This window comes from Triplophysa rosa, linkage group LG4, assembly GCF_024868665.1.
Source record: "Triplophysa rosa linkage group LG4, Trosa_1v2, whole genome shotgun sequence".
Classification (NCBI taxonomy): domain Eukaryota; kingdom Metazoa; phylum Chordata; class Actinopteri; order Cypriniformes; family Nemacheilidae; genus Triplophysa; species Triplophysa rosa.
In genome coordinates, this window is record NC_079893.1 from 2081250 (window position 1) to 2096634 (window position 15385).

The 15385-nt window shown below is 39.1% G+C and overlaps 1 protein-coding gene across 2 annotated transcripts in view; it reads right to left on the bottom strand.

Moving 5' to 3' along the window:
• Positions 1-15385, bottom strand: part of gpc6a (glypican 6a) — a 151542-nt gene that overhangs the window by 60279 nt on the left and 75878 nt on the right. For both annotated transcript variants that reach the window (XM_057332362.1, XM_057332363.1), the window contains exon 3: positions 14508-14899. In XM_057332362.1, coding sequence (XP_057188345.1) covers positions 14508-14899 — 392 coding nt within the window. The remainder of the gene's footprint in view (positions 1-14507; positions 14900-15385) is intronic.

The following is a 15385-nucleotide window of genomic DNA, read 5'->3' on the forward strand; positions in this document are numbered from 1 at the left end:
AAGCAGCAGGTCTCAGTCTATACTTGAGAAGTATGCGGTTCACTCGTATTCAACATCTTATTTTAGCTCGGAGTATGAAGAAACGCTGCTTGTCTTCAGATCTGCTGTCACGGAAGTTAGTTTTCGGCGAAGTTTGCTAACGTCTCAAACACATGTATCCTGTCAACGTTCGCTTATTTGCCCTTCAAAAAACGCCACTTTACACGGATCCTCCGTCGCCTCGTAATTGAAAGTACAAGCGCGGAGGATCAGTTACGACTCCAAAGCCGTTTCACACCTCCAGATTTCCGGATAAACTCTCCGTCTCTTCATCTTCCCGTTCAGCTGTGATGTTCAGTCAGACAGCAGCCGCGCGGCAGGTACGAGTGCCACTGCCGAAGACTCTGCCGCCTGTTGCGAGCATCTGAACGAGAGAAGATCAAACGAAACTCCCCGTTTCGGCACTGGAGAGCTTTGAACACAGCGTGTCTGTAATATCATCACAGCGAGCATGCGAGCTGACGTTTATTTCATACATTTACTCATCGGCTATAAGCTCCACGCGCTAAATGGAAAGTCCGTCCGGTTTCAACCGAGACGTTGAGCCGGAGAGCTTTTCTACTTCCTGGAGAGAGAGAAAGCGTGAGATGATTTTCATCTTTTATTACGGCGTCTCAAAGGGAGTTCAATGGGAGTTAAAGAGATGCATAATTCTGTATACGGGAAATACACTGTGAATGACATCTGCAGTATCTGCAATGCTTCATTTCTAGATAGTGATGAGATTTTACCCCCAAAAGAGGTTTTGCGGAAACAATCGGTGCCAAAGTTCTTAAAGTCACCATGCAATCAAACAGGAAAATTCGAAGTGTTTTACACAGTGTTGCAGTGATTATTATAAATGATTTACCCGGGCACACCATTATTATTTTTTAATTCATTTGCACTTGTAATCTTTAATCAAAAAAGTCCCAGTGAAATTAAAAATGACAAATCTTATTTTTTCATGAAATATTGCAGCGTTTATAGTAAATAGTTGATCAATGTGGATCATTTTCTTTTTAAAATTCATGTACACTCATAATCTTCAGTTAAAATCTGAAAAAGCACTTCCGCCCTGAAACGACTATCCATCTGAAATGACGTAAACTAGACGGCTTGGGCGGAGCATCCGTTGACTCCTCCCCTTCAACTGTCAAGCTGCTGTCTGTTTCATTTCAAAATCAATGCAACAGCTGTTTTTACACATCCAATCAATTGGCAGTGAAAAACGCAAGCCACGCCCACTAATTTCCTCCTTTGAAATTCCTTTACACTCGGAAATCTGAAGTAAAAACGATTGCAACGTCCGGTTCACGGGGACTTTAATCTCCTCTCCCCCTCTCAACACCAACTCTTCACCACATGACGTCAGCAACAGAAAAGAGGTAGGACTATACTGACTGTCCAATGGCCAGGCATTTTTAGCCCTCCCCTCCAGGACCAACTTACCACAAACCAATCAAAAAGGGAAGGCCAAAATAAAGCCCCGCCCTACATTTTTTTAATTTCAGGAGCCGTTTCACTCGGATACGCGTCACGTTACAGAAAAGAAGTCAATGGCAACTTTCGTTTCATGGTGACTTTAACTGAGTCGCAAAAGAGCAACTATTGAGCGATACATTTAAACTCGCTTTCTGGTGTCAATCTGTCTCACCTTTGATCAAACTTTCACACAGCACAAGAAACATATTTCAGTGACAGCGTGTGAGTGTGAACACTCGAGATGATATGTGAGCGTGCAGCACAAGAGTAAAGCAGGTCATTTTCATGTTTTAACATTTCAAAGCTGTAAATCGTACAGAAAACAATGCATTTTTCATGAAAGCAAAGCTGCTCGCAGCGCTCCTGTGTCCCTGTCACGAATCAATTTGAAAAGCCCACGAATCTACCTAAGCCAGGGAGAATGTAACACGCTCTAAGCTCGATCAACATGCCGGGAGGGACGTGTCTCATTTTTCCTCAGGACACTGATTGAGACCTGTGACTCATTTAGAAAGCTCTGCTTCCCCGGCTTTCTGAGATTTCCAATATCACGCTGCCTTTTCGGTCTCCTTGCTCGCCAACACTGTTCTTGAAATCTCTTGAGCTGTGATTTTACTCACGGGCCAATGGCAAACAGTCCTTGCTTGATGACATGAAGGCATTAATATTGAATGTGTGGGTTACCTACAGACGTCAGAAACAGATTCACAGCAGCGTCTACATTAAACCCTCATCTACTTCTTTACATCTAGAAATGACTTCAAAAGCACACACACACACACACACACACACACACGACATATATATATATATATATATATATACATATATATGAAGAGATTTTTTTTTAAAATTCAATAATCATGTTTTTTATTGTGCATTCCAATTACTATCAATCAAATGCAGTTGGTTTGTTTTGATTTAACCATGATAACTGAAAAAAATACAGCTAACTAACACAATAAACACAATTGAAACATTGATAACTAAATAAAAGACAGATTGAATTTTTTTCAATCTCATTTGGAACAAAACTCTAATACTAATATAATAACTATATATATATATTAATATAATATATATATATATATATAGCCTAGCTTCAATCCATTCAAATCCATATTTTCCTATATTTTATCAAATATGTACTTTATATATAATTTAGATATCTATATAATGTTTATATAGTTCCATGTTTTTCATACTATTCATTATTTTATTTTATAATGCAATGTGTATTCTATAATGCAAAGTCAAATTAAGATTCCTTAAATTCCTTAAACACTTTTTACAGTTCATTCTAGAAAGGCAGCAAAACACATTGTGAGTAATTAAAACAATATTATTGTATATAGTATTTATTTATGTTAATGAAGTATATTATTGTATAATGGGAAAATTATAAAAAATTGTTATATAGAATATTCTTAGATATTTTTAATAAATAATGTACAATTATTATACTTTATTGTTATACTTATTATTATATAATTAAATGATATAAAAATAATATCCATTTACAATAATATAATAGAATAAATTAATCGAATGACATTGTTCAGTACCATTTTCAAATACCCATATCTATATTTTTTGTCTGTTTGTTTCACAATGCGTTTCTGTTTTGCTGCTTTACTAGAATGCGAACTGTAAAAAGTGCCATAGGAAAAATCACGATTTGACTTGGCAATATTTAAACACATCGCATTGTAGAATACACGGCATTATTGCAAATCTTAATAGTGATGTAAATTGACAAAGCACCACATCACTATTTTATTCACACTGCAAAGCTGAAGAAAGAACCACCTTCCTCTGCCGCCGTCTCTTCATATGAAACCTGATTCATTGTAGTAAACTAGTTCATTCTGAATGTTCAATGGTGTTTTTTTAAAGGGTTTCAAATCATCCAGTGCACAATGATATTACACCAGCACGCTGTCGGTGTGAAGAAACGTACCTCCTTAATCTTCTCTAAAAAAACACTAGCATCTCCTACGGCGTCAATCTGACACGGGGAGTCCCGTGTCTAAAAGGAAAATAAAGCAAAATAATACACTACACATGCATGAAGAGAGAGGAGATAAAATGGCTCCGAGCATCCGCTCAGAAATCCTGTTGGGTACACTGTGTTCCATTTAAAGCCTGGCACATTTGATTTCTCGTTCCTAGTTGAACCGCGTAGCCGGGGTAAACCATCCCGTGGGAAATCTGAGCGAGCAAATCCTCAGACCCGTCAGAACGCAAAATATGGGCCCGGCGGTTTTGGGAGAAGGCGCAGAATTAACCTTGAAGGGTGTTAAGAGATGCAATACAACACGAGCAACGGAGATTTCCTAATGTGACACTTTTGGCACGACGACACGAACATCCCAGCCAGCAGATGGATCTAATCCTCAATTATTATGACAGTAGGCCCAATCCAACACTTCAGATTTAACCCCGACACGTCCAGACGCGAGTCGGCCGAGGAGTGAAACTTTCAGAAGAGCAGATTGTGCTCGAATGTGATCAGACTTCTGTTCCCGCTTTCTTCTCAAATGTCACAGAAACCACATGAGAGGACATTATAAGTTAAGAAAGAGCAGAAGAAGCGCAGGGGAATCCGGCAGCCGCTCGAAATCTTCCGTCTCAACTTTGACTTTGGAGTGACATTGTTCAGACTTGATGTTACAGTAGTTGTGTGTTTTCAACAACTTTACACAAAAACTAGCTAAAGACTGTTTTAAAAACGTCCCTCAGATCTGTTTGATGATGTCATGTTTTAATGAGCACATTCAAGACGCCGTCACGTCGTATTTACATTCTACGAAGTATCAACACCGTGCCAAAATGTACCGTTACACCCCTACTTTAATAAATCTGTACTCTCACAGCATGTCAACGGTTGTCTCATTGGTGACCATTTCTATTTCTCATAATGCAAATAAAAATGAGCGGACACAGACGATTTGGCAAACACAACTGGTGCTGCTCCAGATATGGCTGTATGAAACAGAACGCTGACATGATTACAAGAACAAACCCTCCAGAGAACCCTCAACACAAGTGTTGATCAAAAACACAATGATGACAGCTCCTGATGGGACTCAAAGCATCAACCTTCTACACCATCTCCAGATCATCTCATGTGCTGCGAAATAAAGAAGAAGCACAAAACCGCATCAATGCCAAGGTGACGACGCAGTAAAACAGAACACACATTGTTCTTCTGATCCAAAAACAGCCCTCTCTCTCTAAAGATCTAAATGACACTGAAACTCATGCCAACGATCACATGACCTTTCATTCGGGTATTAGATGCGTCGGGCCAGAATCATTAACCTCACCGCTCCTGCCAGCTAAACCGACACGGCACAAGTCAACACACCATCTGTCACCTAGAAAGGGCCCTACAAAGAGGAAACTCGATAAATTCAGTTAAACCTTCTGCGTATTGTACAAAATACTTTTTAAACTTGCAAACTTTACAAAAATGTCAAAAGAACGCAGGACATTTTCTCGATTTAAACCGATGGTTTTGACTACAGTAAACTCCTATATACTAAAGGGTTCTAAACCTCACACTACAGTACAAGTTCATCACGACAGTATTTATAACTGTTTATCACTTCACTATAGTAAGTACTACAACATACTATAGTAAACACTAATACTGTAAAGGGAATGTACAGAACGTTTTTTTTTTCTTGTGCGCACACACCGATGCTGACGTGATAACACAGTTTAATCCATGTTTCATAAGATGAATGGACCTGACGTGAACTCTTGTAAAACACCTCTGCTTGTGCTCCACGCAACAGAAACAGCCACACAACCCAACATTTCACTTTCAACTCAATGCCAGCAGATGACAAGACCCGAACTGTCTGTTTATGTCGAAAAATGTGCACAGACGTCGTCAACCCATCGCCAGCAGAGCTCAAAATGAACCTTTAATCCACAGAGCAGACCAAAACACACCACACACATTCCACCCACGGGTTACGCGTTTAAAGCAAATGTTTTTCACTAATAGAAAATACAACATAGAGAAGTGAGAGAGAACCGCACTACAAATCCAATGGACGTCATTTGCTCGATGAAATTTGAAGAGAGTTTGGGGTCTTGGCAAACCTGAGCACAGTTTGAGACGTCTGCGTAAAACTGCATTTAATTTATACACATTTTTTGTTTGATAATAAATGCTTATGACTTATTACAATGCTTATGTAATTCTTATGACTTCTTTAACCTTTTGAAATATTGAAATATTCTGGTCTCTATAATTGAATTCATCTGAGAACACGAGCAAACGGGCTCATGACAGTAGACCCGTCCTCACAGCACACGGGCTCCAAAACCATCAACCCTGATTCCGCACGCACACACACACACACACACACACACACACACACACACACACACACCGTGAGGTAATAAAGACAAGCACGCTGTCGCAGTATTTGCCACGCTCGGCTGGCGCGGATCACGCTCTACTGACACGCTTTATGGTGTTCAGATGCCCCTTCAGATACACTCCCTTTCCAAACAACTTTCAAGGGCAGAAATTTGGCAGCGACTCCCGCGGGCTTCGCCGTTCATAAAGATTATACTGCGTTGGTTTTTAAAAGGGCCTTGTGCCAATATTTAGGGTGGTGAATTCTGCACAGGCCGAGGGGTTTTGTGAGAAAGTGTCGTTGAGGACGTGATCTTTAGCTCTTAAAGCAGACAGAAGTCAATCGTTAATGAGAACGACTTCGCTGAAGGTGGCGTAAGGTCTCTGTGTTATTTGACACACACAATGGTGCCGATTTCAACGTTCCCTGCTGGGTTTCATGGTTTCTGAGGGCAGATATAAACAAATAACTAAATAGTTCACACACTTCACAACACTTGAACTAAACGAACACAGAACAAATGTGGTTTATTTTATACTGTATATGTGCACCAATATCGGCACGCAATATCACACAAATATCTGTGTTCAGTAGTGGCCAGAAGTGATGTCCAGAGAGGATATCCCGAAAACATTTGCTTTTAATGTAAATAAACCATCAAAATATGAAATTTACGGTAAAAAAAAACCACACACTTGGTTAAAAGGCTTATTTAACCTAAAATATTCTGCAAAAAAGGCAAACTATCAGGGAATATTAGTTTTATTATTTTATTATAATTATAACAAATGCAAAGAGAAACAAAAGCTCAGAGCAAACATAGTAAATGAATGTGTTATGTTCTAAGTATTTGAATAAGGGCATATGTACATATGTACACCGTACATATGATTCTGACATTTCTATTGATGAAAATGAATCAAACTTCCCATCACGTAATAACATACGCTACTAAATTCAGTTTGAATGTTGTTATACTGCGATGTCTTGACACATGGAGTGGGTATGTAACTGGTCTACTAGGAGAGCTTTTATGACACTTAATGGGCAAATAAAAAGCACATTCAATTCATAATGATCTTCACAATGTTGCTGACTTAAATAACAGGCAGTAAAATAATCAAGTTATATTCTCTTCCATTTATTGTCCAAAGCACTGACCAAATACATTCACACATCAAGAAATGTGTCTGGGTCATACAGTTCTGGCCAAAAGTGACGTCCACCCTCATGGCTTCGTCCTTTATTTAAACATATTACTAAAGATTTTGCATGCGTGTTGTGTAGTTGGAGTATATTTCACTAAGGTCACTAGAAGCAAATATTGAGCCAATATGCACTTTTGGGCAATACTGTTTTGCACCCCAACATCATAAAAAACTATTTTACTATTGAAATGCATTGCTATTAAAGCGATTTTCTAAAATTAAATAAAGTCAATAGAATATGTACACATTATAATTGTTCTTTACAATTTAATTAATATCATTTTTTGAGGATTTGGCATTGCAGTAGGAAGAAAATACAAAGGGAAATGTGTTCAAAATCCAAATAAATCAGGCAAAACATGATTATTTTTCTTTTTAATTTAAATGTAATTTGGCTCATATTAATGGCAGGAGTTGAGGCCTCTTCATGGGTCACTATTTTTTTTGTGTGTTGGATTCTCATTTGACTTTATCTCTGTGTTCTTTTAAAGTCTCTCTCTGTGTGTGAGTGTGTGCAGGAAGGACACACGGCTGGCTGGATTTCCAAATGAAAAGCAAAGGAGAAAGACAGTCCCAGTGAGGCCGGGCCAGTGTCAGTTACTGTAAAGTCAAAATCCTCTTCTCGTGAGTCAGGCAGGACAGGCGGAAAAGTCACCTCCAGCGTCCTCGCCATACCGCCTATCTACCGCCGCCCGTGTGAGAGACATAAAGGTGAGGGGCCACATTTATCTTTTATCATCTCTAGCAATCAGATAGCCTCAGCACCTCAGTGTGACTGCTTCAGACCGCCTGGACGATTGCTTTTGTGATGAACCCTGACATACGGCAGCAGACTAAAAGCCAAATATCACAGCCGGCGTGCCGGGCGCGCGTGTCTCCTGATCTCCGGCGGTCCCCTTCACTCCCAGGCCAGGTCCTGAGGATCAGAGTGGAGTGTCATATGATGTTAGGTATACACCCTCGGGCCGTCTGCCCGCTCGCCAGCTACTTCACTGATGAAAGGTGCCGCGAATTACAGAGTCTGAACTTTACAGCATCTCAAGACCGGCTTGAATGTCAGGGGTGAACGGAGCACGTCCAGACGTACAGGCATAATGTCACAACACTCTGACTCTGGCAGGCTCGACACTCAATTACCGCTCTACACAAACACACACAACTACACAAACACATTCACCTGTACTGAATCAAGATACCTGAGGGCCTGCAGGTCGACATTTCCAGTAAACAATGAACTGACGGAAAAACACACTATATGAAGTTTGGTCATGCCTACTTATTTTGACCAACTTCTTATTCATTCAAAAGGGTGTCAACAGGACATTTAAAATACTATTTTATACGCAATACGCGTGTGGTGCACATGTGATTCACATTTCGCATATTTTGCGTGCGCAAATTTAGACATGCAACAGGCGCGCGCAAATAGGGAGCGACGCGGTCGCAATGTGCATGTGGTGCACATGCGATTCACATTTCGCATCTTTTATGTGTCGGCAAATGTAGACATGTGGCAGGCGCATGCAAATAGGGAGCGTCGCGATGCAGTGCACATGCGATTCACATTTCGCATCTTTTGCATGTGCAAATTTAGACATGCGACAGGCGCGCGCAAATAGGGAGCGACTTTGCATGTGCAAATTTAGACATGCAACAGGCGCGCGCAAATAGGGAGCGACGCGGTCGCAATGCGCATGTGGTGCACATGCGATTCACATTTCGCATCTTTTATGTGCGCAAATGTAGACATGCGGCAGGCGCATGCAAATAGGGAGCGTCGCGATGCAGTGCACATGCGATTCACATTTCGCATCTTTTGCATGTGCAAATTTAGACATGCGACAGGCGCGCGCAAATAGGGAGCGACGCGGTCGCAATGCGCATGTGGTGCACATGCGATTCACACTTCGCATCTGTCGCATCGAGATGATAATATTTCAACTTTTCAGAATGCCGGCCGTGCATCACATGAGAAAGCAGTGCTGCTCACGTTTTCCATACGGTTTTCACCCCTAAAAAGATCCTTATGAACATAAGTTTAGAGTTTAGTGTGCCAAACTTTCACTGTCAGTCTAGCTGTGATCTTGTTATGGGATGTTTCTTGTAAACAATGCGGTGAGCTCAGCTCTCTAACAAAAAGGGCCATTTGCAGTTGAAAATGTGTGATGTTCTCATGGGAGATGATGAATGAGATGTTAACAGCAGACATCCAGACGACAGCTTCTGTTGAACCGTGTAACTCAATCCTCTCAACTCTAACAGACTTTCACTCTTTTTCTTTTACAAAACACTCTGACAGAAGCGTGGAGAGTTCAATTTCAAGTCAAACTACCAACCATGTTTTAAATGAGATGATTTTATGATGTGGTTGTTAACAAAAACTTTTCTCTTCTCACACTAAATACCTTTAAACCTAAATCATGTACGACTTGCTGTCAGGGTTTTGGGGTTTTAAAAATGCCATTTTGTAGACATTGATAAGACATCAGAAATCTTGCTCGTGATCAGAGAACTGGAGATTTGAACAAACCAAAAGTATTACAGACTGAATGTTGGCTTGTGAGCTACACAGCTTTTCAGACAGTTATATAACTTCTGATCTGTTCGAATCTCAACTGGAACAAAAACTAATTGAATATCTTGGGAGGAGAAAATCATAAAGCAGTGCTTCTCAAACTCTTTCAGCATGAGATCACTCTCGTGTAGGGTAAATCCCTTTGAGACCCTCCGAAGAAAATTCATGACACAAAACTTAATCTCAATCTAAAACCATATTCAGTTAACAATGAATAATATATTCCGTTACAGCTTTATTTCTCTAATGTGTGATTACCCAGAAGTTTAGATATTGACACAGATCATAGATTCTGTCCTAAAACGAAAACCATTAATACAATAAACTTTTCAACAAAAATCGCTGCCAAACGGCAACACCATCCACTTTTATAATACACTTTAAATAACATTGTCAAATCTCTGGGGAAAAATACAAATCTGTCAAATCTGCTTTGCTCTTACTCCGTTTTCCAGGTAAAGAAGGTTGACATGAGGCCAGATTTCTTTTAATGCTTCTCATAATCTACTGTCAGCAGGATTTGCTGAATTAAATCACATGAATTGACATTAATTCCATATACAAATCGGAAGGCTTTTTTCCCGAATGGATCGTTTTGCTCTGGTTCATTTCTATTTGACGTACATTTAAAAATCTACGAAATGTGTAAAAACGAATGCAATCCAGCCCAGTCACACGGGAAAACGACTCATTTACAAGGTTGTGATTTCATACTGTAAGAATGCAGTGTGACACGAATTATACTAAAATTATTATTTAAGATTGTACGAATACATATGAATTAGGAACCAGTTCGCTAAAAGGTCTAATATTAGACAAACTATATATAAATTATATTAGACTATTATGATTATTTCTCTGTCCATTCTTATATTCATTATGCTCTTTACAATTTGAACCACATATAAAACTGGAGTTACAAAAAAACAACAGCAAGCTCACAGGGCAGTGGGTACATGGACGTGTTGGTGCATGTAAACAGCATGATTTTGGTTGGGGTGTATTTGTTCATATTTCTGTGAACAGTTCAGACAATCACTGACCCGTACGGGTCAGACACCTGTGAACGCCATCCGGTTCCATTAACAGCTACACAAGCTGAATCAAAAGACAACTATTAAACACACCCATCTATTCTACAGCAAGCAAAAGACTCGTGTTTAAACTGTAAAAATACCTTAAATTCAGTAATATCTCATGACAAATATACATTTCTACATGTCCTGGACAGTGTTGGGCAAGTTACTCTGAAAAAGTAATGAATTACTAGTTACTAATGACATATTCAATAGTGTATTAGATTACTGTGCAAATGACTCTCTCCAAAAAGTATTTAATTACTTATTAATAATTACTTTCTATATCCTGTATCAACCTTGATTAGATTTTAGGCTAGACACGAAACGCTCAAATTTTAATTCACTCAAATAAATCATATAAAACTACATAAAGTAGTGTAATTAACTGACCAAAACTATTACAAATGTGAGAATTATACAATAAAGCACAGATTCTAAAGTTAGACTTTGAATTTTGATGTCAATTCCACTATTGCACATAGTATTTAGATTAATTACTTCAGAAGTAACTGTAATTAAATTACAGAAAAAATAAGAGCAATCCCTTTTCAAGGGAAAAGTAATTAAATTACAGTAACTAATTACTTAACTAGTTACACCCAACACTGGTCCTGAAAGATTTAGATTAATCTGTAATGTCTTTAAACATATAAATCCTACATTTATTAAATCCTTTTCTTCCAAAGACTTTTTTCAGTATAAATTGGATTTATGTTTCTCTGAAGATTATAAACGCCCTGGATTTTGCCAGATTGATGAATAACAAAAGCAGTCATTTTGTCAAATAATGTTATATATATTGTTAAACATTTTCTGTGTTGCTGTGTTGGAAAAACGCATTTGCTAATTAAATAAATGTAATATAAATGTGAAAACCATGATCCCCCATATGCATGTGATTTCTTCAATAATTCATATTTAAATTAATTACCTCTGTATAGTTGTTCAAATCACTAACCCCAACACATTTAACACTGGCTCATAACTCACACCGACTGTGTTACGGATATTAATGCCACCAGAAATCCTGCAGCTCATTGAGGAGACATGTGCTATTACTTTTCTAAGTGATAAAACTCATATTTGCACCTGCCGGATAATAAAACACATGAACGTCCTATAAATGAACACTGAAAGAGTGATGTGAGGCTAGAACATCAAATCTAATCTAAAGACAAGAAAATCACTCAACACCTTAGCAACCCCTTCAGCCCCTCGCAGCATCACGCCGAAACCGTGTAAAATGCCTTAGCAACCGCACAGCACTGCCTTGGCAACCAGCTGCAACATCCTAGCATCATGACCACAGGGTTACCACAGATAAGTATCACATATTTCCTTTAAGACGATCAAATGCAAACTTAAATGTATATCGTTATATACAGTATGTAAGGGGTAATGTACAGGCAGCCGGTTGTTATCACAGAAATAAGCCCCGACGCCAAGCGGAGGAACATCCGGCTGCTTGTACATTATCCCGCTTATTACACGGCTACTTGCCACATGAGAAAAAACTGGACATGAAATGTGAATTTGAAATATTTTATTAACTCATTTTTACCGAATGAAGACCTTCCGCAAGGAAAAGCAGTTTACTTTCAGTTTTAAGGTAACGACATTCAAATGTGACGAACAGGCAATTAGGTTGAACCAATTGTAAATATAATGTCATATATGTTATTAAAAGACATATTTATATTTCATTTGTCAAGAAAAACCTGTCAAAATGATTTGCTGTGTTATTAGTTTCGAGAGGTTGTGATCTGGGAATAAAGAGCCTGCAAATGTCACGACTGGCCAATCAGAATCAAGCATTCCAAGGAGCCGTGTAATAAAAACATATAATATATCATATAGTTCTAGCTCTTGGTGTAAGAATGTGAAGGTGTGGAGATCCTCTGGAGTGTTTGTGTAAAGGGTTGAGTGTAGGGTGAAGGTGATTTGTCCTGTGGAGTCACTCGCTCCTCTCTGCTTTTCTTCAGCTGAAGAGTCTCCCGCTATGAAATCAATGTTAAAGCCTGAAATAGGTACAGTACAGTATACACAAAGCTGACGGAACGGGGAACCCTTGAAGCCCACAGCGTTCTGGACATGGTCAACAAGCTTTTCACCTTTCTCTGCAAATCCACACTCATATGACAACTGTATATATTTGCCAAGAAAAATGTGTGAGGCCTCTTGAATCCAGTGTATGAGAGCACTGAGAAGACATTACTGTAACTTCTTATTGTATGAACAAGACACATGATCACCTGTGTAAATGTTCCTAAAAATACAATACTTATTAAACCGCAAAACTATTTCAAATTAAATGTGACGTTTTGGTGTAATGAAGTTAAATCGCCAAATGACACATTGTAAACAGAGAATGTCTGTTTCTCCGGTATAAAAACCCTGTGGGCTCTCTGAGAGCAATGATCAGGCCTTCTTCAACATCTCTTCACTAAATGACAATTACGATAGGAAATAAATAAAGAAATAAATATACATTTATTTATCCGAAAAATGTTAAAACCCCCAATGCAACATCACTGGGGCAAAAGCATATTGTACGAATTAGACACCTCGTAAATTTTCATGAGACTATATGTAAGCAGAAAATGTTTGTCATGTCAAACCTGTATGAGTTTCTTTCAGAACACAAAAGAAGATATTTTGAAGAATGTTGACAATCAAACAACACCCCATTGAAAAAACCAGCATATGCTGGTTCAGTATGTTTTGATGCTGGTTTGTGCTGGTTTTGACTGGTCCTTAGCTGGTTTAAGATGGTCAAACCAGCATCAAAAACATACAGTAATTTACCCAGCATATGGTCAATTTCACATAAGCCACGCCCAACACAACACCCACGAAAGCAAGATGAATTGTGGGTAGTTTCTGGCCAATGTAAATATGATGATGATATTGAAAAGTATATTTACAATACAGTATACTTCAAACTATGACACATGTACATTATTATAATAATACAAAGAGAAGATATACAAGACATGTCTTCATCTTTGCTATCTAATCTGACAAAAACTCTTTTCAGCACATTGTCAGAATAAAATAACTGGCATTAGCTCACCAGGACACGCTGCGTCACTACATCACTGAGGCTGTTTTTGTTGTGAATCTGTCAATAATTCTTCGGTAAAGCATTAAACAGCATAAACATCCAGTGGAAAATGTGATTGAGACGGCCTATCAAAGACAGATCAGAGAGAATGAGCCGATCTCTGTCGGCCCGACGGCTTTCATCTTCTCTGCAGAAGATGCCCAGACTCCAGGGGGAAACGCGTCTGATCACTGATGTCATAACCTGTCCTGTCACATCAAACACAATGAGCTGATGCTCTGCCATTAAAACACATTAAAACACACACTCGTGTCGCTTCAGACTGCGTTTTAATGGAATAACATCACTGAACCCGCCGCACATTTCATATCCGTTCCACACATCGTCCGTCTCTCGCATATTTATTATTAGAATTCATTCAATAACGTGATTATGTTATAAGCTTTCGGTTGTTTAAATTAATCCAGAGATTTTTGAAATGCATCATAAATATACAATACACCAACCACAAAAAAGCAAAGCAATATCGTTTTTGTGCACGGACTTATCGTTTGGCTCTCTTCCTCTCATTTTATCCAGATATCTTGCACTCACTGGGATTTATTTCATGGACACGCGCTGGGGGTCAGTGACCTGTCTAGACGTCCGCTGAAAGCAAAGTAATACCAGGAAGGACTCTTGTAAAAATAGATAACTTACCCTGGCCACCCTGTTGGCCACTTCCCGACCCACCATGAGTCCTTGAACGAACGACCGCGCCGCTATGAAGGCCTTGGTGACCTGAGCCTTGAGCTTACGCGGCACGTCTCCGAAGGGTTTTAACTGGTCGGTGTATTTGCTGATGCACTCCAGATAGTCATCAGTGAAGGTGTACTGTGAGTTGAGCAGCTGGAACATTCTCTCCAGAAGTCTGGACCAGAAGTCATTCAGCATCTCCTCCAGATTGACGTTCCCGCCCGTGTAATAGCGCTTGAGCTCGGAGAACAGGTCCTCGAACATCTCCGAGTTGTGCGTGTAGAGTTTGCCGTACGTGCGCACGAACATGTCGTTGAGTGACTTTTCCGAGTTGTCCAGCAACTCCAGGAAGAATTCTGAAAGACAAGACAAATAAAAAAACAATATGAGACAGATGAATTGGTTCATATACACGGAATGTTAGTGGTGAGTCTTTGTGAATTCTTCAATTTTTTGCTTTTATTGAATTGTTTTGCGCTCTCCATCGGTCGTTTCCCTCATAAAGGATTAAAGAAAGATGCATTTCGGCAAAAATATGAGACATGTACGGATGTTTTTCCGTTATTTATTTCATGAGTAAAAAATTACTTTTTTTAGCGATGTGTTTAAAAACTGCTGAAGTATATTCGACTCCAACCCAATGGAGTGTCAGGAGGGTTTTTCAGAATTATCGAAATGAGAACATCAGATAGACATTTAAACACAGCCAGATGAATCTGAGTTGAGAATCGAATCGAATCTTAGCGGTCTTTTTAATAGTACACAAATAAATCAAAAACACATTGGGCCTCATTTATCAATCTAACGTAGAAACGAGCGCAGATCCATGCACAGAAATCATC